The following is a 26,248-nucleotide window of genomic DNA, read 5'->3' on the forward strand; positions in this document are numbered from 1 at the left end:
TTTTGTTCATTACTACTTTATTGGAACAGAAGTTAACAAACATGGGTGGTATGCTAGGGAATGCATATCACATGAAAATTACCATGACATGTAATAAATAAAGCATATTAAAGTGAAAGCAGAAACTCAAAATTTGTTGCTGTTCCCTCTCCATATGGAAATCAGTTCCATAGAAGTTGTGGCTACCTGCTGCAGTAAGAGACAACCTGCAGTTCTCAAAACCATTTCTTATTACTACTGAAGACAGTAGAGTGTGTTTAGACTGTCGTATTGGATTGTATTATGACACCATCTTCAGGCTTCATACAGTTTTAAGAAATAACTAGGTAAGATCACTTCTGTTGGCTCTGGTTATATACTTCAGAAGGTCACTTACTCAAAGAACAAAAATGCCAACCAGCACAGAAGAAAGAGTTCATACCGCTTTCACTGCTCAAAGTATCCTTTGTTCAGCAGATCTTTAAGGACCAAAGGAATACTAGTCTGTGAAGAACCTATAAAAGTGTTCGTTCCTATCATTCTTTCTTATTAAAAAAAAGAGAATAATCATTTCTGTAATATCTGAGAACTGACCAACAAAGATAAACACATTTGGGGGAGTACTGTATGACCGTCACAGGTTCTCACACAAGTACATCAATGGTGACAATAGTTTAGCTCTTCCCAGTTTCAGCAGCGCACTCCCAACTACTCTGCATACCACTTTAATTAAGGCCAAACCATTTGTCAACTGGAAAATTAGAGAATTGGAAAAGACAGATGAGGTTCCAATTTGACTGAAGCAATGATGTTGTATAATGGGACTGTTCAATTATTTTCTCCTTGTAGTGCTTTCCATTTAAATCCCACCCTCCAGAGCTACTGTTATTCCCATAACGGGAGGAGAAACACTTATCCAGTTACCTTCATCATGCCAGCATTTTTCTGCAACCCTCCAGCTAAAAAAGGCAACACTGGGATATTACTTCAAGTGCCATGGGGACAAGGGGCTATACTTCCCTGACACAGAGAGAGAGAGAGAGACATTGCTGCTCTGATCACAATTTGAACCTCATATGGCTGCTTTAATTCTTTCATTGTAAGGCAAGAATGAGCAACCTTGTGCACTTCAGATGTTTTTGGTCTAATGTTTCCAACTCCTATCTTGGATAGCCAGTGGTAAAGAACTATGGAATCTGTGAGAACATCTTGAGAGTCAAACTCCTGAAATCTGACAGTGGATCTCCAGTGTCACGTGTACCTTTCCCCCCATGTGGCTAACAAAAGGCAGATTTGGGAGAATTGCAGGAAAGCAAAATCCAATATGTAAAGCATTCAAAAAACCAAATAGGGCGAAAAAAGGTTCTGGATTAACAACATGTGACATAAACCATGCGCTGCCCATTCCAAGATTAAACTATGGTAATGGAGGCTATTAGCTGCATCATGTTATAAATTTGCAATGGATTATAAACATGTTCCTTTTCTGCCTTACATAAATAACACATTTTCTCTCACACCATCCCCTTTCTGAATTACCGAGGAGGCACTTTCTTTTTGATTCTCATAAATTAAAATATTTATTCAACTATATAAGTACTTTAGGCATAACTCTTCTAACTGTAGGAACTAGACAGCAGAACTCACATTTTGTAGATCTATCCAAAAAAAAACAACAACAGTAGGGACCATTCAATTCAGCTCAAACTCTTGAGCATTCCATGATTCAACATGGCTTCAATCATGCATATTTGGTAACCTTTTCTGTTGTATTGGTCCTCTTTGGTACAGATGTTAAATCTACTGACTGATTTCTGCCATTTCTTTTTACCAAGCTAGACTCTTGTAAACACTGCTCTCCCTCCACCAGCATGCAGAGGAGTCAAAGCAAAATACCCAGGTCACCAAAGGTTTACTTTACAGTTATATTCTTTAAAGAGTTGTATAAAAGGACCTATTTTGAGCTTCCTCCTTTAATAGTTTCAAGATCACCATCATCTTCCAGGACCAATGAAATCAGCATCCTCTTCCGAATTCCACTTCACAGACTGCCTCCGGGTATGGACTTGTTCGAATTATTTCAACAGGAAACAAAGGCCATCCTTCGGAAGTGGCTTCAACATTTCTTCTTAATAGCAAGTCCTCTGCAAACCAGGAGAGAGTTGCAGCACAACCTCAAGAGTTAAGAATGCTCAAGTTGAAGGAGCTGCTTACAACTCAAAAAAAAAAAAAAAACCTGAAAGTTGCCCCATGCTTTTCTTCCCAGTTCTTTTTGCCACCATCTTCTACCAATACACCCATCACGTCTAACCTCTCTGAGCTGCCCTGACAATCACCTTTCTACCCTACCCTTGAAAGCTCTCTGCCTTCTGTCCATTTCATACCCTCTATCACCAGTCACATTAATGTCCACAAACCCCTTACCTGCCTCTTCGTGAGCTTCTTGAAGCTTTGAGGCACTCAAATGGATGGCATCTTTTGCTTTTACTGCTCCTCCAATGTCATTAAATGTTTTACATTTCATTTTGTGGTGGAACATCTTGCTACATTTTCTCTGTATCTTGCCAAGGGACTCCATGTCTTCACAATGGTTTGTTTTAAAGAAGGTAGGTACATCCTCAGGCAGAGAGTTACCCGAAGTCCTTTTCTTTTTCTTCTTCTTCTTTCTACTAGATTCTCTCTCCTCCTCACTAGATACCCATTTGATTTTTTGTCCTTCATGCTGTATTTTACTGCTGGATCTCTTTAATCCCATTTTAAGCCTTTGCCTGGGCCGCTTCATTGAGTCACAGCACTCAGAGTTGGAGCAGAAGTTGCGTTTGCAGCATTCTCCAGCCTGATCGCTATAGGCCACATTTTGAACACAAATCAGCAATTCTCTTCTCCCTGATTTGCTCAGAGGCCATGGATCACAGCCACTTCTGCAGCTACCATTTCTTCTCTCCATTTTGTTTCGTGTCTCATTACGTGCCTCACTAAAATATTCAGAATCACTGCTTATCTCTTCCAATAAATCCTTCAGTTTATACACACAGCCAAATGGCTTGTGTGATGGTACAACTGCCATTGCAATATTCTCTTCTTGGTATTTTTTATGGTGAGCAGTACTGGTGCTTACTAAAACAGGAGTATGCAGTTCATCAGGTGGGGTACCATCACTAGCCTCATTTGACGAGTCACCACACTGTACCTGGTAGCTTTTCGTAAAGTCTCTGGTACATGCCTGGTTCTTTGGCATGCTCTCCACAAGCTCAGGTTCTTCCTCTATTACTTTCCACTTATAACTGTCCTTCCCTCTGAAGTCTCTCTCACAGTGGTCTGGTACTAAACTCACTTCTGTCAAGCACTGTCCACCTTTGCTTTTGAGGCTGACCTGGACATTATTCCCATTATGAGACACCATTCTCTGCCACCAAGATTCGTTTGCTGTGTTTTGCCCCCCCGGACAAATTCGTGCATATCTTGGGGTTTGGTAGTAGTTTAGTAAATAATGTATAAATTCCTCAGTTTCATAAACCTTTTGTTTCTTGGATTTTCCTGCATTAGGGGCTTTTGGGAAACAACTCAAGTTTTGTTGTAAGTAATCCCCTGTGTTAGGTGACTTTACAGCTTTACACTCTTGAGTGATAGTGACCTGTAACAAGCCAGAGGCATGATGGCAGTCTGTATCCTTCTCCGTCGTGTGGCTGGTGATGGTTCTTGAAACTGCCTTGTTCAAAATCGTTCTTACCAAGGGACGAGATGATGTAGGTAAATAATTTCCAATGGACTGTTCTTTCTCCCTTTGCCAAATATGCACATTATCCAATTGTGCTGACTGACACTTGGGGTCTCTCTCATCTATTAGCTCTTGGTTCTCAAGAGAATGAGAGTCTTTCTGCTCTTTTAGTCCATTCTGTTTCTGGGGTGCTGGGAAAGAATCCTCTCTTTCATTGTCAAAATTCTTCAACGGCTCCCCTATTTGCCTCGATGATAGCACCAAATTCTTCAAAAGTAAAAAAAAAATTGAAACAAAGAATTACAGCAAAATTCAACAAATGACATCAGCAGAAAGAAAATAAATTTTAACATTGTCTAATTATGAATTGTAAGTTGGTCCAATAACATTTAGTGCCTGAAGTAGGCACATATCCTCCAACTGAGCAAAATCCATTTAGAGAGCAAGAATCACTAAGGCTGCATCCACGCTACAGAATTTTATACAGTGTGATAAAATTCTGCATTACAGTGTGATACCGCTTTAACTGCTATGACTCAATGTTATGGAATTTGTAGTTTTCGGAGATATTTAACATTCTTTGTCAAAGAGCTCTGGTGCCGCAACAAACTACAAATCCCAGGATGTTCTGCCAATTCATTTCTGGACAAGGTACAAAGTGTTGGTCATTACCGTTAAAGCCTTACATGATTTGGGGCCAGATTACCTATGGGATCACCTCTTCCTGTACAATCTGCCCCATACACTTAGGTCCTCTGGTGGACATTTACTCCAGTCAGCCAGAACTAGGTTGGCAACTGTCAGCCAGAGGACATTTGCTTTGGCCACTCCTAGACTGTGGAATGACCTGCCAGAAAAAATTCAACAGCTGAGCATGCTGTCTGAATTTAAAACAACATGGAAGACCAGCCTCTTCCAGCAAGATTATCCAGATTATTTTAAATTATGTATTTAAAATGTGGATTGTTTTACAATGTGTATGTCTTATTTGTCCTTTTAAACTGTTGCACATTTTAATTCTGTATTGTTCATTTGTTTTTATTCCCTGCCTCAAACCATGGGAAGAAGTGGTTAAGAAATAAATGATGTTGTTGTGTTTTTTATTCCATAGCATTGAGCTATGGCAGTTAAAGAGGTATCAAACTGCATTATTTCTGCAGTATAGATGTTACCTGAGTTAGATCCAGATAAAAATTAAACCCATTGAATGGGTTTAAGTTACTCAAGTCTTATTAATTTGATTGGGTTTGCTCTGAGTATAAACAGGTTTGAATTTACTGAAAATGAACTGCATAAAAACTTACCTATGGATTGTGCCACTTGGATCATACCCACCAATTGTTTATCTAATGCCCATAAAATGACCAAATTATACCATCTAAGAAAGCACACTCAAGCTTACCTCACTGTACAATTCCCTCTAGGAGGTGATTTTTCTGTCAGCCCAACTTCTCCATAAAGAAAATATTTTTATGGGCAATCAGTCACATTTTAAATAAGTTAGTCTTGAAAATGAAATCATACAACAAATGCTAGCTTTTACCTTAAAGGCTGAAATTACACTCTTTGCAATGCATGTAATAATTAAAAATTAACATCCCTTGCCAAAAAGCAATAGGCAAGACACTTTCATGGCCATGGATTATGGAATTTCTTTTCTTAACCACTTAGTGTTGTCATAATAATGTTCTCCATTCTGCACATGCTAGTGCTCCCAACTCATTTTATTCCTTCACAGACAAATTGATTTCACCATGCTAAAGAAACAGAAATTCAATCAACATCTCTTTGCATGGCAGTTGAAGATGAAAAGAGAAAAAAGAAAAAGGAACCAAGAAACATAGATCTTATCAAGAAGTTGCTGACTCTTGCAACTAATTTTAAACATGGAACTACCCCTTGAATATGTAACTCTGCCTCCTTCCACCTCACACTTAAGCCAGTACACCAAAATAAAGTGCACCTTGGATATGGAGACTGACACCTGCTGCCCAATGGAAGCAAATCCTCTCCTTTTCTGTGTCCTATAGCTTAATATACAGATTGGTAAATCTGTTGGAGTATTCTTAAAAATATATATTCTTACTTTTATTTGGTTTAACAGCACTGTAAGCAGCCTGATAGATTCCACTCTTCTCTGAGCTAGAAGGTATTTCCTCTCTTCCCATTCAGGCATATTCTCTGGCCACAACTCTTCTCCAGCTGTTACCTTCTGCAGCTTTCTTGGGCGTTTTTCATCTTGATCTATCTGTCTTTTTTCCCGTCTCTTGATCTTAGATTTCCTCTTTCCTTCTCCAACTTTTTTTTCATCGTCATCATCACGTCTTTTTCTAGGCAATTGTTAATATGGGACAATTTAGGTTTTTAAAAAATCGTATTACATTTTTAACCTTTGCATGGCAGGAGAGAAGATTTTAATGATGCCAATAGGAAGGATATCCATGCTTGGAATCCACTAACTCTTACACACAATTAGTAACACCTTCTAGAAATGTGTATTTTTAATATATCACCTCACATATTTCCAAGGAGATGAAAAATGTTTCAAGACAAGCTGAACCTTTCTCTTGAAACGTCTTACACTCTCAAGATATCCTGATGTTACATCTAAAGTCATACATTGTGGCTGTAAACTAACCCACAACTACATGCATGTTCCCTATTAGTTTCGATGAGACTTCAACACATACCTGCAGGTTGGACTGCAGCCTATGTTCTTCCTTAGCAAATACACAAGTTGGCTCTTCTTTTTCCTGCCAAGTGTTAGAGACCCAGTCACCTCAATATGCTCTGAGTTTAAATCTTTGGACCTAAGCTGCAGCCATTGTTCCTCTCTCCCATGTCACTCTGCATCCTAGAAGACAGTCTCAAGGCACAAGATGCAGGTCTAAATACAGTAGTTCTGGCTTGTAAATTGCTAAACCCACCAGAGGAAAAGCATGCTAGAAGTTAAATAAATAATTTCTAGTTTGATAGGGCAGTAATTCCCAAAATGCTTGATGCAACAGAATTGCTAATATAGCCTGTAAGTTAAAAAAAATGAAGAGAGCTTATTAACTCAGAAGCACCTACAGACAAAAGAGGCTGACCACAGCATCTACGTACAATTCACAGGCCTCAATTTATCTTCTCTCAGTCAGGCAGTAATCTGGATGATAATTCTGCCATGTCTATGCAAAGGGCATAAAGGTGTTACTCCTGATGCCAAATTATTTAGCCACCAAAGAAACTTTGTGCATGAGTCACTGCATTCCTTAAGGGAAAACATCCAAAGCAGTGATTTATGAAGGAACATAGAGTCCACATAAACCTAATGCTGAAATCAGACAATCTTCACACTTGAGAACCACCAGAATCCAGAGGCAGGCAATACTTTTATTAGGAGCAATGAAAACTGCAAAAGAATACCAACATGTGTAAGATGTTACAAAAGGAAGCAGGGGAGTGACTTCATGCTAAAGCTAAAAAATCTGAAAGGTCTGCAAGCTGCAGTAGAGGAAGAGGTGGAAACTTAGGTTTGCCAGGTATTGGGAAGCTTTTGTTCAATACATACAGTACAATGGTTGGGGCAAAATCACAAAGTCTCATTCCCCATTTGTAAAAATATAAAATCATGCCAGTTTCTCTTGTGAAGCAATCTGGAGACCTCACAATTTTGTCTACAATTCTATGTATTTTTAAATTGTTGTTAACTGCTGTGATCCTAGGAAAGAGAGATGTTCAAGTCACCCTATCATCAACTACCCTGCATGGATCTTGTAAACTCAGGGCTATGGCTTCCTTGACTGAGTCTATCCATTAGGAATGCAGTCTTCCTCTTTTTGTATTGCCTTCTACCTTACCAAGCATTATTGTCTTTTCTAGTGAGTCATGTCTTCTCAAGATTTGTCCAAAGTATGATAAGCTCAGTTTAGTCATCTTTGGTTCTAGGGAGAGTTCATCCTTGATTTGCTCTAGACCCATTTATTTGTCTTTTTAGCAGCCCATTGTATCCTTAGAACTTTTCTTCAGCACCACATTTCAAGTGAATTGATTTTCCTCCTATCAACTTTCATGACTGTCCTGCTTTCACAATACACAGAAACTGGAAATAAGATAAGCATGGGCAATCCTAACTTTAGTATCGAATGATATAACTTTATACTTCAGGCTCTTGTCTAGCTTCTTCATATCTACCTTTTCAAGTCCAAGTCTTTTAATTTCTTGCCTGTATTTTTGGTTGGTCCGAACTAATGGTACAGTTTGGAAGTTTTCTAATGGACCCCAATAGTTGAATTTAACAGAAATCTTTTTGGTAATAGGAGGGAAGTTCTTTTTTTATTTCTCAGAAATCTGGAAAACAATGCAATCTTAATCTGACAAAACTGTGTAAATCTTTTTTTGAAAATGGAAGATGCAACAATGGTGTGCAACCAGCACAATCTTATATAGCCACTATAAAATCCCAAAGCTAAAAGCTGAATGGTTTGAAAAAGGTTGGAAATAAAACCCAGCAAGTGATGAACTACTAAGAGGTTCATAAATCTAGTGTTACCGTTTCTGTCTTTAACAACATTTTTTCCATAAACAACAGAGTGGGTAGAGCCCTGGTCTCCCTGCAGAATAAAAGCATATATGCTCAGGTGTTCCTGCTGCTCAGGTGTAATTTAAGACTGAAGAAGCCCTCTGGGGAACTAAGGTAGGCTGAGAAAACAAGTAGTGGCCGCACACTTATTATTATTATTATTAACCTGTATTTATAAAGCGCTGTAAATTTACACAGCGCTGTACATACAATCTTTTTAATTGGACATCCTGCCCTCGGGATGTTTGGATTTAACAGCTAATCCAAAAATCAGCTACATCATTAATCTTTCTCAGAAATTAATTTTACTTCAGGGTGGAAATAATGTTTCTTTATAGTACTAAAGAAACTGAGAAACAAAGTAAATAGCAAGCAAAGTCTTAACAACCACATTCCTGCACTTCATCCTCATTTTGCTTTTAAAGCCACCACTAATTATCACAGACTTCTAGCTGAGAAGGAAAGGGAATATACTGCCCTTTAACAGAAGGCTAGTTCTTCTTGGCTAATTATCAAATAGAAACCATTTTGAATATTGCAGCTAGGTTTCTACAGCAAGTTTCAATCATTTCAGTCATATGTCCACAAATAACATGGCATTAGGGCTCTTTTTAAAATATCTATTAGGTATCCCTGGGCAGAGCCAAACAGGAAGGCCAGGAACAATAAAGAGAATTATGTTGATGATATCCCTACAGCAAAAAATTAATGTCAGTATATTGTAGAAATCTTCTTTATATTTCATCCCATAATCTAGATACCTTTCCTAGCACCTCTACCTACAAATGGACACATGCCTGTGCATGCACAGGCATTTATGTGCCTTACTAAGTTTTGATCAGAGTTTGCAACCTTCATTTGAAAAGTTCCTCAGCTTTACTAGTTGATGTTTTGCCTAAAGAAGTAACCTATTCAGAGTTGTGTGTATTCACAAGAGCTCATGCTGGGTAAATTTTTTGCATTGAAAGCATATGCTTGCATATAGGAGCAATGCTTACTGAAACTTCAAGAAACAGAGGCCTGTTACAGACTGCCAAAATAAAGCTGCTTTGGGTCTCTTTGGAGGTATGCTGTTTAAATGATGCATGCATCCTAAGAATCTGGAAGCTGTACCAAAGCTGCACTCCAGTGCTTAGGAATTGAGTGTGGCTTTGGCGCAACCTCCGGACTCTTAGGACCCATGCATCATTTAAATAGCATACCTCCAAAGAGACCCGAAGCAGCTTTATTTTGGCAGTCTGTAACAGGTCAGAAAATGCCTACAATTTCTAGTAATTGCAAGGAAAGGTGCCTGACAATGATGTTCCTCATGACAAGCAAAACATCTAAATTTTCACACATTTACATGGATCATGGGCATAACATCTTCCTGATGCACAAATTAAATTGCCTGGGTGCCAAAGTGCAGAGACAACACAACAGCAAACACTCTCTTCTCAGTTTTCCCCACTAATAAAACATGAACAATTTTAAAAAAATGAAGGTCCTCACCTTTCCGTCCCCCTTTTCCCTCTGTTTTCCTCCCGCCTTCTTTCTCGCTCTAGCCCTTGCAGTGTTAATCTTTCCAGAGTTCTCTGATTTATAGCACTCTCACTGAAATGACTGGTAGTATCAGACGTGACCTGTTGCAAAATAAAGAAAACAGAAATGTGGTATTGTTCTCTCACGCTGACCAAATCCACGAAGTCTCCAGTGCCATCCTTCAGGCCACAAATTCAACATGGAAGGTCTTACAGCACCAAGAGACCCCCCCACACACACACACACACACGTCACTTTGGTTCAACTGCCTCCAATATAACAGGACTTTGGTACGCAACCCAATATGAACAGCATGACTTCTGACAGGGAGAGCCATATTCTTCTTCTACAGAGTTCCACTTAAGGACACTCAAATCTAGGGCCTTGCAAAATAAGTGTTATAATGCATTATCTAAAAAGATGTATTTCCCTTTCAGGTTTTCCAAGAGTTCTCTGGGGGGTGAATATTACTGTTCAGGATCCAACATGAACAGAAAAAGTAACATGCTATCCTTCCAGCTATTCTCCATGCCAAACAGTAGGTTTCTACTTGGGAAAGATTTAAAAAGTGATTTAAATTATCAGTTGGGGGATTTGCTAAAGAAGATCCAAGTATGATGTTATCCTATGTGGGTTGGCCAACACCTTGAAAATCAGCTGTTATTTCCCCTTGCTTTGTACATGTGAATTAGGTATCTTTACAGATTCTGCTATATTAGTCTTTCTGAACTGCTGAAATTTGATCAAAATATATCAAAATATTTGTTTTCCAGGTTAATCACAGGAAAGGACCAAAGCCCTGACTTAAAAACTGCCATGTAACTAAAATGAATAATAAGTTCCCATTTCCAATGAGGACAAGTGAACAAAAGTGTAATGTACACTTTCATTGGAATTAGACCAGTACATTCAGTAGGACCTAAGACCTCAGTCACTGTGTTAAGAATGTCTTCATAAGACTTCTTTAACAAAATACTGTTTTGTTTTGTAACAAAATATTGTTTTGTACAGTCCATAATAACTGAATATTATATCCAAGAGAGAAAGCAGAAAAATAATTCTCAAGTCTAACAGAGGTTGCTAATTATTTGTAGACAACTATATATAAAAAGACAAAACATGGAAGTAATACTGTACTATAAAAACATGTCAATTAGGTAAAAAGCATATTCTACACTACACTGCATCACATGAGAATACTTTTAGGAACCATTCAGTTTTAGGCAGCAGATACCAAACACTGTCAAAACATGTGGCAGCATAAAACAGCCTGTTTGACCACAACAAAGTCTAGTGCTACCTGAATGGATAACAGGTTTATTGTGGCATATACTTTTATTTAAGAACAAGAGCCTGTTATTAGATAGAAGTAGACTAATGAAGTAGTGACTAGTCCACAAAAGTTTATAGCAGACTAAAAATTATAAATCTTTCAGTAGCAGTCAACTTACTTAACCCTGTAGAAATAGACTAAACTATGGCTACCCCTGTGACACTTCTTACCTTGATATTACACGCAAGAGCTTTTCCATCATCCCCTTTAAACATCAGCTTCATTCCCTTAAGTGTCTCCATAGCTTTTGAAAAAGACGTGGACTCTTGGTACTGGATAAAAGCTTCAAATGTCCTCAGGCCACGGAAAGTGAAATTATTCATGCTTCCTCCCACCATTTCTTCCCTATAAGGATCAAGCATAGGGATATCTATGTTCTTGATCTTTCCAAAGCTTTCAAACACTGCTCTCAAGACATCTTCACTTGGTATTTCACTATCTGAGCCTTTTAGTGCAAACCATTTGCATGGCAATCCTTCCAAATGGATGCAGTCAGCAATATCCTTGCTTTGTTCAGCAAAGTCTTCCTCCTGCAATCCTCTATCATTCACCTTGGCTTCCAACTCCTGTGGAGTTGGGAAATCTGGAGGTGCCTCTGTAGCAACCACTTGCAAGCCATCGTTAAAACCATTCAGTTTTATCATCTTGCCATGGAGCTTTTCCTTAAGGCTACACACCAAGCGCTTGGTTTCTGCCTCTCCCTCAAACCGAATGAAACCCTTAGTGCTCTTTGAAACTTTTACACTGGTGAACTGGTCTGGACAAATCATATTCTTCAGCTTGTCCATCACTTCCCACTTAGAGAATGCCTGGGTCGATCCAGTGTGTTCTGGAAGCACCACATTGATTGTCAACTTCGCTACTGGCTTAAGATAGAGTTGCTGAGAAGCACAGAGCTCCATAGCTTCCGAGGAATCACATACTAGAGTGACTGTCATGGCATCCAAATGTCCTTTAGAAAAACAAAAGGGTGGGTTATGCTGAATGGCAAATAAAGCATGCTCCTTATATCCTACATGGTTACCAGGAACAGCTTCTTGCACCATACAAACATGTACTCCATCCTGAAAGATGATAATGAAGCACAGGTGCCATCTGTGCCATCCAGCTTTCAGGCAGTTTTTCCCACTTTTGATAGATGAATAATGTTTTTTCTGAATTAAATTGGTTAAATCTTTTAATAAAAAAACTTTGTCATTACAGCCTATGGCTCTTTATTCAAACGTAAGTGCCTTGCATTTCAGTGGGATTTATTCCAATATAAGTTGCAAATAACATTGCTATTGCTGACATATTAAGCCTTAGTTGTAACCATCAAACTTCTCTTTAATATAGTAACATATGTAAATAGAGCCTTCTGACATGTGAATATAAACATAACTGAATAGTTCTGACATCTCTTAATAATTTTAAATGTTATGCATTTGAAGAAAATGCACAGTATTAGGTACTACAAAATGCACAATATTTTATACTATATACTTGAATTTACTGGAAATGATAGAACATATAAATTGAACAGATCGAACATTCTGAATTTTTGAAAAGTATTTTACCATAAATTAAGAGATACTACGTATCATAAGTAAAAATCCATTCTGTTTTCTTATTCTCAGGGAGCACAGAATGAAGCAATGTACAGTAGTTTATAAATTAATTCTTTATTTAAAATAGCAGTGAAATGCTGCTATTTACTCACAGATGTAAATTCTAAAACATTTTTTGTATTTATTGCATTATAACAAAGTATAAAATACAGTTATCTTTAACATAGCTCAGCAATGTCTATTTCTCAAAGGCTATGCAATAATTACACACCTTGAAATATAGTACACTTTGAAAGGTAATTTAAAGTTGATAGAAATAACAGCTTTTTTTCATCTTGGTGTTTTCTGGCTCTTTCCTTCCTCTCTGGATCTTCCAATTTTGTCTTCAAGCTCTGTACTGGAAATTATGACATTCTCATTTGTATATTCAGCAATCCTTCCTAAAATGCCAACTTTTCAATTCCAAGAGTAACAATATGCTTCTCTACCTAGTGTTTTTCCTGTATAAATGTACAAGGAAAGGTTACTAGCAAATTCTAGTAAGCCTCCTTCTGAGACCTAAGGACCCAAATTGAAGATCTCAAGGGGGAATGAACTAAATAATAAAATGTAGCCGCAGGCAAAGCCATCACCTGTTCCCATCCTTTACAAAACACCTTTACAAGCCACAGAAGTGCATCCCCATTACATGTACATCAGGTGGTGAATTATTTATTTTCTTTTTTAATGAGCATCCCAACAAAAGAAATATAGTGGGCCCTTGCTATCTGCTGGGGTTTGGTTTCAGGACTCTCCCCCTCCCTCCCCCACATGGATATCAAAAGCTGTAAATATCAAGTCCCATTAAATGCAATGGATATTAAAATGGATCCCTTATATAAAATTGCAAGATCAAAAGGTGTATGTATATATATATATGAAATATTTTTTAGCCATTGATGCTTGAATCCATGGATACAGAGGGCTGACTGTACACCCACTGAAATTCAACATCACTCTGAAGTGTGACATAAAAGCCAATGTGATTCTAGCCTGCATCAATAGAAGTACAGCATCTAGATCGAGGATGTAATAGTACCCCTCTATTCTGCTTTGGTCAGACTGCACCTGGAATACTGTGTCCAGTTCTGGGTTATCAGTTCCAACACCACAATTCAAAAAGGATGCTGTCAAGCTGGTGCGCATCTAGAGGGCAACTACAATGTTGTAGGGTCTGGAAACCATGCCCCATGAGAAGAGGCTCAGGGAGCTGGATATGTTTAGCCTGGAGAAGAGAAGGTTAAGAGGTGATATGACAGCCCTGTTTAAATATTTGAAAGGATGTCATACTCATGACGGAGCAAGTTTGATTTCTGCAGCTCCATAGACTAGGACACAGAGCAACGGATTCAAACTACACTTCCTTCTTGACAGTAAGAGCTGTTTGACAGTGCAACACACTTCATCAGAGTATGGTGGAGTCTCCTCTTTTGAAGGTCTTTAAATAGAGGTTGGATGGCCATCTGTCAAGAGTCCTTTGATTGTAGATTCCTGCATGGCAGGGGGTTGGACATGATGGCCCTTGAGGTCTTTTAAAACTATGACTCTATGATAGTGAAGAATTATGTACAAATGATTTAAATGAACAGCAGACAAAGTACAAAATCTAAAAAGGCAAGAGCACCATAGTGGGGCACATTTACACGTCTGAAAAAAGCAGGTGAGTCTCCTGTGATGCTTTAGTACACTCAACTACAACAGCAGTCCAGAGCACATAGATGCACTCGCTCCCAAAGGCAAACTCAGCTTGATTAGGCCTTGATACCAAGAACAAAGTGGAAAATGTTTCATCACAGTTGCTGAAATAAACTAAAGAGCAAGTCTGCCTCATCACCTCTTATGATGGAGAATGGAGAGTGATCCATAGGGCATTGAGAAAGGAACAGAAGTAACTGATAAAAACTAAAGGAAAGTTATATTAAAATAGTCTGGTACTTGTTCTTATGTGCCTTCAAGTTGTTTCTGACTTATGGCGACTCTATAATGGAGCTTTCTTGGCAATATTTGTTTAGAGGGGATTTGTTCTTCTAAGGCTAAGAGTATGACTTGCCTAAGATCACCCAGTAGCTTTACATGGCCAGGCAGGGATTTGAGCCCTGGTCTCCTGCATTTCTAGTCCAACACTCAGACCACTACACTATGCTGGCTCATAATCTACTTCCAGCCCTATTATCATTATAGAATTATGCAATCACCCCTTTTGGCAGATGTTCTTATCATTATCCTTCCTCCTCTTCCTCAGTACAAATTATGCCCTATTTTGATCCTATTTTCACCACTTTTTCCAGGTGTCTGTCAGGAGCCTGTGCATCTTCCAGACATATTAGGCCCTGAAATGTTGCAAAACTTTCTTATGTAGACTCACTAAAAGACTAAACAGGTGTTGGACTATACAGAAAGTTGGTTTACTGCTGATACTTTGCTGTATAATGCTCATTAGAACTCTGCGAGGAAAACAAAATAGAAACATTCTGCTGCTTCTCTTCCCTTTCCCTTCCTTTACAAGTCCTCGTTGTATCATCATATATATGTATATTAAATTTATATGCTGCTATATCTCTGAAGTTCAACAAACAGTTACTGGGGAGAGGACTTTGTTACACATCATGTATCATTCATACACATCTAATTTTGATGTAATTTCAGCATCAGGCTTTTGCATGTGACTGAACTGGTTTAAGGAGCCAGTGCAGTGTACTGGGTTGAGCGTTGGACTATGACTCTAGAGAATAGGGTTTGAATTCCCCACTTGGCCACAAAACCCACTGGATGACCTTGGCCAAATCACACTCTCTCAGCCTCAGAGGAGGGCAAAGGGAAAGCCCCTCTGAAGAGACTTGCCAAGAAAACGCCAGATGCCTTAGGGTTGCCATGTCGAAAACAACTTGACGGCACATGATAACAACTATAACAAACTGGGTTTGACTCTTTTCTTTTGTTTTTATGCCACTCTTCCAGATCTTGGTGTTCTTAGTAGATTTTGAGATTCCATAAGCAGCTCTAATAATTTTATTGAAGAGTAAGACAATTAATACATTAAAATAAATTCTCCAGAAAGCTCAGGGTAATGCATCTGGATGTTTTACCTTTTTATCTTCCCAGTATCCTTGTGATTATATTGGAATGATAGCTATATTGGAGATTTTATGGAATACTAGTAGCTTGATCAATATTGGGCCATTCAATAAGGCCACTTTGTAAGCTTGCATGGCTAAGCAGCTATTTGAACCCATATCCCCTGATCCTAAACCCAAAACCCAACACCATACTAGCTCTAACCAAACCAAATTCTAACTATCACCATCTATTTCAACAACAAAAACCATGCAGGGGTAGCTGTGTTGGCCAATCCGCCCCGCACTCTCAGAACATCCAGGAAGAAATTATTGGAACATACAAAGACCAGACTAATCACAGCTTCCCACAAAGCATTCACAGCCACGACTCCCACACTTTGGAATAACTTACCGGAAGATATCTGTCTCATCACCACCTTAGAAGCCTTTACGAAGGCACTTAAGACGGATCTCTTCCGGCGAGCCTATCCACCTGATCTTTTATAGTGGAGCTTACAGAATTTTCTACACCTGATTCAGTAGTACAGACACAGACGACGACTTGGCTATGTTAATGATTTTACTGTATTTTGGCGTGTTTTTATTGATTATTTTATGTAGTATGGTATTGTGTAAATTTATTGTTTGATTTTATCAGTTATAATCCCACCTCGATCCGCAGGGAGAGGCGGGAAATATAAATAAATTTTATTATTATTATCATGATTATTATTTAGTAAATTAAACTAACATATTGTGGCATCTTACTAACATCTCTAATTTTTCTCTTGTTTGGCATGTAACATCTTGCCTGAAGAAGCCTCCAGTGGAGCTTCGAAAGCTTGCAACAAGAATATTGTGCATTTCGGTTGGCCAATAAAGGTATCACTGTTTGGTGGATTTTTGTCTGTATCTATTTCAACATAACAGCTCCTTACCTGGAACTATTTGTTTCTCTTTCACCTGCTCACCCAATATACCCTCCTCATATATTCCTGCTTCCTTATTTTATCTCTATAAAACTCACATCACTTCGCACTGCACACTTGACAGAGAGGCATATCATTCCCAAATCACAGCCTTAATACACCCCTCACTATCAGAGGTGACAATGATAGGCAGCTGCTTGCCATATAGCCCATCTCCAACTGAAGCTTCAAAAGGTTATTCAAAAAGCCTGTTAGCTGTGGGATTCTGTGATCCAAAAACTAGTTAATTCCAAGCCCTGGGCTTCAGATAAAGCACGCTAATAAATTTTCAATACCTGTGTGTGTGTGTTATAACTACACCAGTTCTTTCTCCATTGCACATCACAGCATTTCCTCACTCCATACAGAGACATAACACCTAGTTCCCCTAACCACATAAGGAATGCTACTCAAATAGCATTTTGATAAAGGTGGGCTATAAATATTTGAATTAATGAATGGGGGGGGGGGATTATGTCTGCATCCCTAACAAAGTGTGTCCACACCTGAAAGCACACAGAAGCATCGACTGCACAAACCACTTTTCCTATCAGGAAGAACCACATTCTTCCAACTCCTCCACATCCAGCTGCTATTCCTGGCTGGTGCATTTCTGTTACTTCTCTGAATATCTTTACTGGTTTGTGATCCCTCCTGCCTGTTTTCAAGTAACTACAACCCACCTGTTTAGATTATAATGTAGATACCCTCTCCGAAAGGGGAGCAGGAAACGCCGCCACTAGGCCATCTTGCCTTTCTCTCTTCTTGCCTCCCAAAGCAAGGCGAGGTGACCAGATGTCCTCCGTTTCTAAGACACGTCCTCCTTTTCAACCTTCTGTTCAAGAGGAATGTCCAACACATCCTTCATTTTGAGCATGACTAAGAAGCATGAATTCTATATTTATATCAGTGTTTTTAGCTTTTGTTTTGTAATGTCCTACATTTAAGGTGCCTTGTCCTCCCTTGAGGTGTTGACATCAGGTCACCCTGCTAGGAGATGCCTGTGTGGCCTGTGGAAACCCACAAATCTTACCAAGAAAATCCTGTGACAGGGTCACCATAAGTCGGAAACACCTTGTAGGCACACAGCAACCACCCTCACAGCCTTGCCTTCCTTGGGGATAGGATAGTCTTCACCTTCTCAGAGCCCAGCCCCACACAGAACTGACAGATCCCTCACTGGCTTTTCCTCCTCAACAAAGGGGCTCCCTGAGACCATGCAAACCCTACCTACCCCCACACCTTCAATGGGGCAGGCCTCCATTTCCCCCCACTCACATCCACACTGCCTTCTAGCCATTCCCAGCCATGGCACCCCATGAGGCGCTGGCCCTCCCGTCTCCTCCTTTGCCCCCCACAAGAGGCCTGAACCCCCCACATTCTCTTCCCCCCCACAGTCCAACTCACTCCATTGGGAGAGGCTTCTGCTTCCCTTATCCTAAAGAGGACCCACTTCATACCCCACAGAATGCGAGTTAACCCCTCTACCAGCACCACCCCCAATGTTTCGACCCCATACAGCCCATGCCAAAAATCCTTCCCCCATGCAACCTCTGCCCAGCCCACTCCTGGAAGTCGGCCTCCCATGCCCCCTTCTCAGGTGTGTGAGGCTGGCTTCCTAAGGGGTGGGTTGTGGGTATGCCATTGCCCCCTCTTCTTCAGCATGAGGCTGGCTCCCTATGAGAGGGGGTGCGGTCTCCCCCCTGCCCCCCTTCTCAGGATATGGGCCCCTATGGGTGGGGGAATCTGCCCCCATGCATGCCCCCTTCTCAGGAGTATGCTCCCTATGGGGGGGGGAAGGTCTGCCCCACCATCATGCCTTCTTCTTGGATTGTGAGGCTGGCTCCCTATGAGGTGCGGAGTCCCCCATTCTCCCTTCTCAGGAGTATGTCTCCGCATGGGGTGGGGGATATGCCCCCTTCTCAGGAGTATGATGCTAGGTCCCTGTGGGCGGGTTTGGGGTCTGCCCGATGCCCCCTTCTCAGGGATCAGAGGCTGGTTCCCTATGGGGTCTGGGCCTTTCCCATGCCCCCTCCTCCAGGCCAGTGGCTCCCTGTGGGGTGGGGTCTGCCTGCCCCATGCCCCTTTCCCCGGAGTAGGAGGCTGGCTCCTTCCTTATGGGGCAGCGGAGGTCTACCCCCATGCCATGCCCCCTTCTTAAGAGGGCGAGGCTGGCTCTTTGTGGGGTGGGGGTCTTCCCCCATGCCTTCTTCCCAGGACCATAAGGACCCTTTCTCCACGCCCTCCTCTGCCCACCCCACAGAAAACAACCCCCCTGCGCCCTTCTTGCCTCTCCGCAGGGGCCGGACAGGAGGCCTCTTCCTCCCCAAAGCTACCCGGAGGAGGGTCGGCCTCCCCTGCTTGGGCGGGGGGCAGGGACCCCTCCTCCTTCCCGAGGGGCCTGGCGTCGTCGCAGCTTCCCCTTGCAAAGCCTCACTGTCAGGCGAGCCGAGAGCCCTCCTCCTGGCCTCCCCTGCGGCCTACTCCGGCCTCAGCCCACCTCTTGCCTTCGCCGCAAGTTCTCAGGCCGACGCAGCCTCCTCCAGGAGTCCTCCTGGCCCGGCCTCCCCGGGGCGGAGCACCCGCCGCAGCCCGAAAGGGAGAAGGAGGAGGAGGAGAAGGCGCTAGCTAGGCCTCTTTCCCTGCTGCCTCCCTTCTGAGGGGATTCTCAGCCCTGCTGAGGCCAAGATGGAGCCCCGAAGCGGGGAGCCATGAGCCAAGGGCCTGTGCTTTCTTATTCTGTGAGAGGCTTCTCCGGTTGGAGAAATAATCCGGTTCGAGGCCGCTTTAACTGCCCTGGCTCGATGCGAGGGAATTCTGGGAACTGTAGTTTTGCTACGCATTTAGCCGCCTCTGTCGAAGAGCTCCGGCGCCACAATAAACTACAACTCCCAGCATTCTTTAGCCCTGAGCCAGGGCAGTTAAAGCGGCCTCAAAGCGGATTATTTCTGCAGTGTGTTATAGACCAAAGTCTCCAAATCGATTTAGGGTGACTTTCAGGCAAGGAACGCTTGCTGCCGCCGCCACACTGTAGAATCGATGCAGTTTGATCCCGCTTTAACTGGGTTTGAATTTATGAGACCCTGTCCTGCATTTTTCTTAATGCCCTCCATTCCGTGGAGCCTCCTCCTCCTCCTCCTCCGGGGCAGTGAGGCCTTATGGTCACCCTACCAATAAACCTGAGGAAGTGAATTCATATTTCAGCTTCCTTCGGCCATAGCCGCCTCCTTCTCCTTCCTTCTCTGGAAGGCCCTCCATTTTGTGGCGCTGAGGAGGAGGCCTCACTCAGTCCCCGTCCTCGCCTAGCCTCCCGCCCGCCTCCCTCCCAGTCCCGCCCCGGGAGCGAGAGAGGGCTGGCTCTGCGACCGGGGCCGAGGAGGATGGCGACCTGGAAGCGGGACGGGCGCCTGACGGCGTGGCAGCGGCTGTGCTGCGGGGCTCTGGCCGGGGCGGTGAGCCTGAGCGCCACTGCGCCGCTGGAGGTGCTGACCGTCGGGGCCCAAGTGGGGCTCCCCGGCTCCCGAGGGGGGCTCCGGGCCTCTGGGCGCCGCCTCCGCCGGAGCCAAGGCCTCGGGGCTCTCTGGAAGGGCAACCTGGCCGCCTGCCTCCGCCTCTGGCCCTACAGCGCCATCCAGATCGCCTCCTACAGAAGGTAAGGCAGGGCAAGGCAAGGAGACGAGGCTTGTTCTGGTGGCAGCGGTTGTTGTTGTTGTTGTTGTTGTGGTGGTGGTGTGCCTTCTTCCACAGGGTGACCACTACACTTGGTCCTCTTTTTCCAGGACCTGCCCTACCTTTCAACTTTCTGCCCAGGAGGAAAAGTCCAAAATGTCCTCCATTTTGAGCAGGACGAAGAAGCATGGGTTTACATTGATATGAGGGCAATGAATGTCCTACATTTTGCAGTGCTTTGTCCTCAGGGTGACAACCATACTTGGCCCTCCTTTTCCAGGACTGGTCTGTTCTCTCAATCTTCTGCCCAGGAAGAATGTCCAAAATATCCTCCATTTTGAGCAGGGCTAAGAAGCATGGGTTTACGTCGATATGAGGGTCATGAGTGTCCTACATTTTGCAGTGCCTTGTCCTCAAAGCAGCCAGACTTGGTCCTCCTTTTCCAGGACCTGTCTGCTCTCTCTCAACCTTCTGTTTCGGAGGAATGTCCAAAATGTCCTCCATTTTAAGCTGGGCTAAGCAGCATCTTAGTAGATTTTGAGATTCCATAAGCAGCTCTAATATTTATTGAAGGTAAAGACAATTATACATTAAAATAATTCTCCAGAAAGCTCAGGGTAATGCATCTGGATGTTTTACCTTTTTATCTCCCAGTATCCTTGTGATTATATTGGAATTATGCTATATTGGAGATTTTATGGAATACTAGTAGCTTGATCAATATTGGGCCATTCAATAAGGCACTTTGTAAGCTTGCATGGCTAAGCAGCTATTTGAACCCATATCCCTGATCCTAAACCCAAAACCAACACCATACTAGCTCTAACCAACCAAATTCTAACTATCACCCCTATTCACAACAAAAAAACATGCAGGGGTAGCTGTGTTGGCCATCCGCCCCGCACTCTCAGAACATCCAGGAAGAAATTATTGGAACATACAAAGACCAGACTAATCACAGCTTCCCACAAAGCATTCACAGCCGCGACTCCCACACTTTGGAATAACTACCGGAAGATATCTGTCTCATCACCACCTTGAAGCCTTTAAGAAGGCACTTAAGACGGATCTCTTCCGGCGAGCCTATCCACCTGATCTTTTATAGTGGAGCTTACAGAATTTTCTACACCTGATTCAGTAGTACAGACACAACGACGACTTCGCTAATGTTAATGATTTTTACTGTTTTTGGCGTGTTTTATTTATTTTTTATGTAGTATGGATTGTGTAAATTTATTGTTTGATTTTATCAGTTATAATCCGCCTCGATCCGCAGGAGGGCGGGAGGAATATAAATAAATTTTATTATTATTATCATGATTATTATTTAGTAAATTAACTACAACATATTGTGGCATCTTACTAACATCTCTAATTTTTCTCTTGTTTGGCATGTAACATCTTGCCTGAAGGAAGCCTCCAGTGGAGCTTCGAAAGCTTGCAACAAGAATATGTGCATTTCGGTTGGCCAATAAAGGTATCACTGTTTGTGGATTTTTGTCTGTATCTATTTCAACATACAGCTCCTTACCTTGACTATTTGTTTCTCTTTCACCGCTCACCCAATATACCCTCCTCATATATTCCTGCTTCCTATTTTATCTCTATAAAACTCACATCACTTCGCCATGCACACTTGACAGAGAGGCATTATCATTCCCAAATCACAGCCTTAATCACACCCTCACTATCAGAGGTGACAATGACAGGCAGCTGCTTGCCATAGCCCATCTCCAATTGAGCTTCAAAAGGTTATTCAAAAAGACTGTTAGCTGTGGGATTCTGTGATCCAAAAACTAGTTAATTCCAAGCCCTGGGCTTCAGATAAAGCATGCTAATAAATTTTCAATACATAGGGTGTGTGCTATAACTACACCGGTTCTTTCTCCATTGCACATCACAGCATTTCCTCACTCCATACAGAGACACAAACACCTACAGTTCCCTAACCACATAAGGAATGCTACCCCAATAGCATTTTGATAAAGGTGGGCTATTATTTTGAATTAATGAATGAGGGGGGGATATGTCCGCATCCCTAACAAAGTGTGTCCACACTGAAGCACACAGAAAGCATAGCTGCACAGACCACTTTTCCTATCAGGAAGAACCACATTCTTCCAACTCCTCCACATCCAGCTGCTATTCCCGGCTGGTGCATTTCTGTACTTCTCTGGTAACTTCACTGGTTTGTGATCCCTCTGCCTATTTCAAGTAACCACAACCCACCTGTTTAGATTATAATGTAGATACCCTCTCCAAAAGGGAAGCAGGAAAAGCCGCCACTAGGCCATCTGCGCTTTCTCTTCTTGCCTCCCAAGCAAGCGAGGGTGACCAGATGTCATCCGTTTCCAAGACACGTCCTCCTTTTCAACCTTCTGTTTCAAGAGGAATGTCCAACACATCCTTCATTTGAGCATGACTAGAAGCATGAATTCTATATTTTATCAGTGTTTTGCTTTTGTTTTGTAATGTCCTACATTTAAGGTGCCTTGTCCTCCCTTGAGGTGTTGACATCAGGTCACCCTGCTAGGATGCCTGTTTGGCCTGTGGAAACACACAATCTTACCAAGAAAATCCTGTGACAGGGTCACCATAAGTCGGAAAACCCTTGTAGGCACACAGCAACACCCTCACAGCCTTGCTTCCTTGGGGATAGGATGTCTTTGCCTTCTCCGAGCCAGCCCCACACAGAACTGACAGATCCCTCACTGGCTTTTCCTTCTCAACAAAGGGGCTCCCTGAGGACCATGCAAAACCCTACTTACCCCCACACCTTCAATGGGGCCGGCCTCCATTTCCCCCCACTCACATCCACATTGCCTTCTAGCCATTCCCAGCCACTGGCACCCCATGAGGTGCTGGCCCTCCCGTCTCCTCCTTTGCCCCCCACAAGAGCCTGAAACCCCCACATTCTCTTCCCCCCCACAGTCCAACCACTCCATTGGAGAGGCTTCTGCTTCCCTTATCCTAAAGAGGACCCACCTCATACCCCACAGAATGCGAGTTAACCCCTCTACCAGCACCCCCCCCAATGTTTCGACCCCATACAGCCCATGGCCAAAATCCTTCCCCCATGCAACCTCTGCCCAGCCCACTCCTGGAGGTCGGCCTCCCATGCCCCCTTCTCAGGTGTGTGAGGCTGGCTTCCTAAGGGGTGGGTTGTGGGTCTGCCCCCATGCCCCCATTCTTCTCAGCATGAGGCTGGCTCCCTATGAGAGGGGTGCGGTCTCCCCCCTGCCTCCCTTCTCAAGAATATGGGCCCCTATGGGGTGGGGGAATCTGCCCCCATTCATGCCCCCTTCTCAGGAGTATGTCTCCCTATGGGGGGGGGGAGGGTGCCCCACCATCATGCCTTCTTCTTAGGATTGTGAGGCTTGCTCCCTATGAGGTCGGGGTCCCCCATGTCCCTTCTCAGGAGTATGCTTCCCGATGGGGTGGGGGAATATGCCCCCTTCTCAGGAGTTTGATGCTCGGTCCCTGTGGGGCGGGTTTGGGGTCTGCCCGCATGCCCCCTTCTCAGGGATCACGAGGCTGGTTCCCTATGGGGTCTGGGCCTTTCCCATGCCCCCTCCTCACCAGGCCATGAGGCTGGCTCCCTGTGGGTGGGGTCTCCCTGCCCCATGCCCCTTTCCCGGAGTAGGAGGCTGGCTCCTTCCTTATGGGGCAGCGGAGGTCTACCCCCATGCCATGCCCCTTGGCTCTTTATGGGGTGGGGTGGGGGTCTTCCCCCATGCCTTTTCCCAGGACCATAAGGACCCTTTCTTCACGCCCTCCTCTGCCCCCCCCCCAAGAAAACAACCCCTCCTGCGCCCTTCTTGCCTCTCCGCCGGGGCCGGACAGCAGGCCTCTTCCTCCCCAAAGCTACCCGGAGGAGGGTCGGCCTTCCCTGCTTGGGCGGGGGCAGGGACCCCTCCTCCTTCCCGAGGGGCCTGGCGTCGTCGCCGCTTCCCCTTGCAAAGCCTCACTGTCAGGCGAGCCGAGAGCCCTCCTCCTGGCGCTCCCCTGCGGCCTACTCCGGCCTCAGCCCACCTCTTGCCTTCGCCTTCGCCGCAAGTTCTCAGGCCGACGCAGCCTCCTCCAGGAGTCCTCCCTGGCCCGGCCTCCCCGGGGCGGAGCACCCGCCGCAGCCCGAAAAGGAGAGAGGAGAAGGCGCTAGCTAGGCCTCCTTCCCTGCTGGCCTCCCTTCTGAGGGGATTCTCAGCCCTGCTGAGGCCAAGATGGAGCCCCGACGCGGGGAGCCATGAGCCAAGGGCCTGTGCTTTTATTTGTGAGAGGCTTCTTTCCGGTTGGAGAAATAATCCGGTTCGAGGCCGCTTTAACTGCCCTGGCTCGATGCGAGGGTTCTGGGAACTGTAGTTTTGCTACGCATTTAGCCGGCTCTGTCGGAGAGCTCCGGCGCCACAATAACTACAACTCCCAGCATTCTTTAGCCCTGGCCGGGCAGTCAAAGCGGTCTCAAAGCGGATTATTTCTCCAGTGAGGAAGAGCTGCAGAAATTAAACCAGTCGAGCGCCGCTTAACTGCCCTGCTCAATGCGGAGGGGATCCGGGAGTTGTAGTTTATTGTGGCGCCGGAGCTCCCTGACAGAGAGAGAAGCTAAACGCCACGCAAAACTACCATCCCCAAATTCCGTCGCCACTGAGCCAGGGCAGTTAAAGCGGCCCCTCAAAGCGGATTATTTCTGCAGTGTGTTTCAGACCAAAGTCTCCCAAATCGATTTAGGGTGACTTTCAGGCAAGGAACGCTTGCTGCCGCCGCCACACTGAGAACCGATGCCAGTTGATCCCGCTTTAACTGGGTTTGATTTTGGGTCCTGTCCTGCATTTTTCTTAATGCCCTCCATTCCGTGGAGCCTCCTCCTCCTCCTCCTCCTCCGGGGCAGTGAGGCCTTATGGTCACTCTATCAATAACCTGAGGAAGTGATTCATATTTCAGCTTCCTTCGGCCATAGCCGCCTCCTTCTCCTTCCTTCTCTGGAAGGCCCTCATTTTGTGGCGCTGAGGAGGAGGCCTCACTCAGTCCCCGTCCTCGCCTAGCCTCCGCCCGCCCCGCCTCCCCCCAGTCCCGCCCCGGGAGCGAAGAGGCTGGCTCTGCGACCGGGGCCGAGGAGGATGGCGACCTGGAAGCGGGACGGGCGCCTGACGGCGTGGCAGCGGCTGTGCTGCGGGGTCTGGCCGGGGCGGTGAGCCTGAGCGCCACGCGCCGCTGGAGGTGCTGACCGTCGGGGCCCCAGTGGGGCTCCCGGCTCCCGAGGGGGCTCCGGGCCTCTGTGCGCCGCCTCCGCCGGAGCCAAGGCCTCGGGGCTCTCTGGAAGGGCAAACCTGGCCGCCTGCCTCCGCCTCTGGCCCTACAGCGCCATCCAGATAGCCCCTACAGAAGGTAAGGCAGGGCAGGGCAAGCAAGGAGACGAGGCTTGTTCTGGTTGTCCTTGTGGTGCGCCTTCTTCCCCGTCGCTTCCCATCAGGGTGACCACCACACTGGGCCCTCCTTTTCTAACACTTGCCCTACAAGGAGGAAAAGTCCAAAGGTCCTCCCTTTTGAGCAGGACAAGAAGCATGGGTTTACACTTACATCAAATAGGCTGTCTTGATGTCCTACATTTTGAAGTGCCTTGGCCTCAGGATGACCACACTTGGTCCTCTTTTCCAAGCCCGCCCTACCTTTCAACTTTCTGCCCAGGAGGAAAGTCCAAAAGGTCCTCCCTTTGAGCAAGGACTAAGAAGCATGGATTTACATAGATATGAGGGCACATGAATGTCCTACATTTTGCAGTGTGCCTCGTCCTCAGGGCAACCAGACTTGGTCCTCCTTTTCCAGGACCTGTCTGCTCTCTCTCAATCCTTCTGTTTCA

At 44.2% G+C, this 26,248-nt stretch overlaps 2 protein-coding genes across 15 annotated transcripts in view; one reads left to right on the top strand and one right to left on the bottom strand.

Annotated features, from left to right (window-relative positions):
• LOC121936299 (A-kinase anchor protein 17B-like) lies at positions 1 to 24,504 on the bottom strand. Of its 14 annotated transcripts, none has more exons than XM_042478402.1 (9): positions 24,427 to 24,504; positions 17,409 to 17,560; positions 12,934 to 13,054; positions 11,286 to 12,067; positions 9,753 to 9,883; positions 6,388 to 6,450; positions 5,784 to 6,027; positions 2,404 to 3,964; positions 1 to 2,153 (listed from the first exon to the last, which is right to left on the bottom strand). In XM_042478402.1, exons 4-9 carry the CDS (start codon positions 12,051 to 12,053, stop codon positions 1,996 to 1,998), a joined length of 2,925 nt encoding a protein of 974 aa, XP_042334336.1. In that variant the 5' UTR covers positions 12,054 to 12,067; positions 12,934 to 13,054; positions 17,409 to 17,560; positions 24,427 to 24,504; the 3' UTR covers positions 1 to 1,995. The 14 variants fall into 14 exon arrangements, with proteins under 14 accessions (XP_042334336.1, XP_042334338.1, XP_042334340.1 ...); XM_042478404.1 differs by having other exon boundaries at positions 17,409 to 17,587; positions 24,427 to 24,479; XM_042478406.1 differs by lacking the exon at positions 24,427 to 24,504 and adding an exon at positions 20,114 to 20,251.
• Positions 19,554 to 26,248, top strand: part of SLC25A43 (solute carrier family 25 member 43) — a 23,252-nt gene continuing 16,557 nt past the window's right edge. The window contains exon 1 of the mRNA XM_042478416.1: positions 19,554 to 20,377. Coding sequence (XP_042334350.1) covers positions 20,106 to 20,377 — 272 coding nt within the window. The 5' untranslated portion in view covers positions 19,554 to 20,105. The remainder of the gene's footprint in view (positions 20,378 to 26,248) is intronic.

This window comes from Sceloporus undulatus, chromosome 7 (assembly GCF_019175285.1).
Source record: "Sceloporus undulatus isolate JIND9_A2432 ecotype Alabama chromosome 7, SceUnd_v1.1, whole genome shotgun sequence".
In the NCBI taxonomy this organism is placed as follows: domain Eukaryota; kingdom Metazoa; phylum Chordata; class Lepidosauria; order Squamata; family Phrynosomatidae; genus Sceloporus; species Sceloporus undulatus.

Coding starts and splice junctions, on each gene's coding strand:
- LOC121936299 (XM_042478402.1), bottom strand. CDS start 12,053: ATGACAGTCACTCTAGTATGTGATTCCTCGGAAGCTATGGAGCTCTGT. Junction 6,451..9,752: donor GGGAAAAGGGGGACGGAAAG/GTGAGGACCTTC, acceptor AACACTTGGCAG/GAAAAAGAAGAGCCAACTTG. Junction 2,154..2,403: donor AGAAGCTCACGAAGAGGCAG/GTAAGGGGTTTG, acceptor TTAACTCTTGAG/GTTGTGCTGCAACTCTCTCC.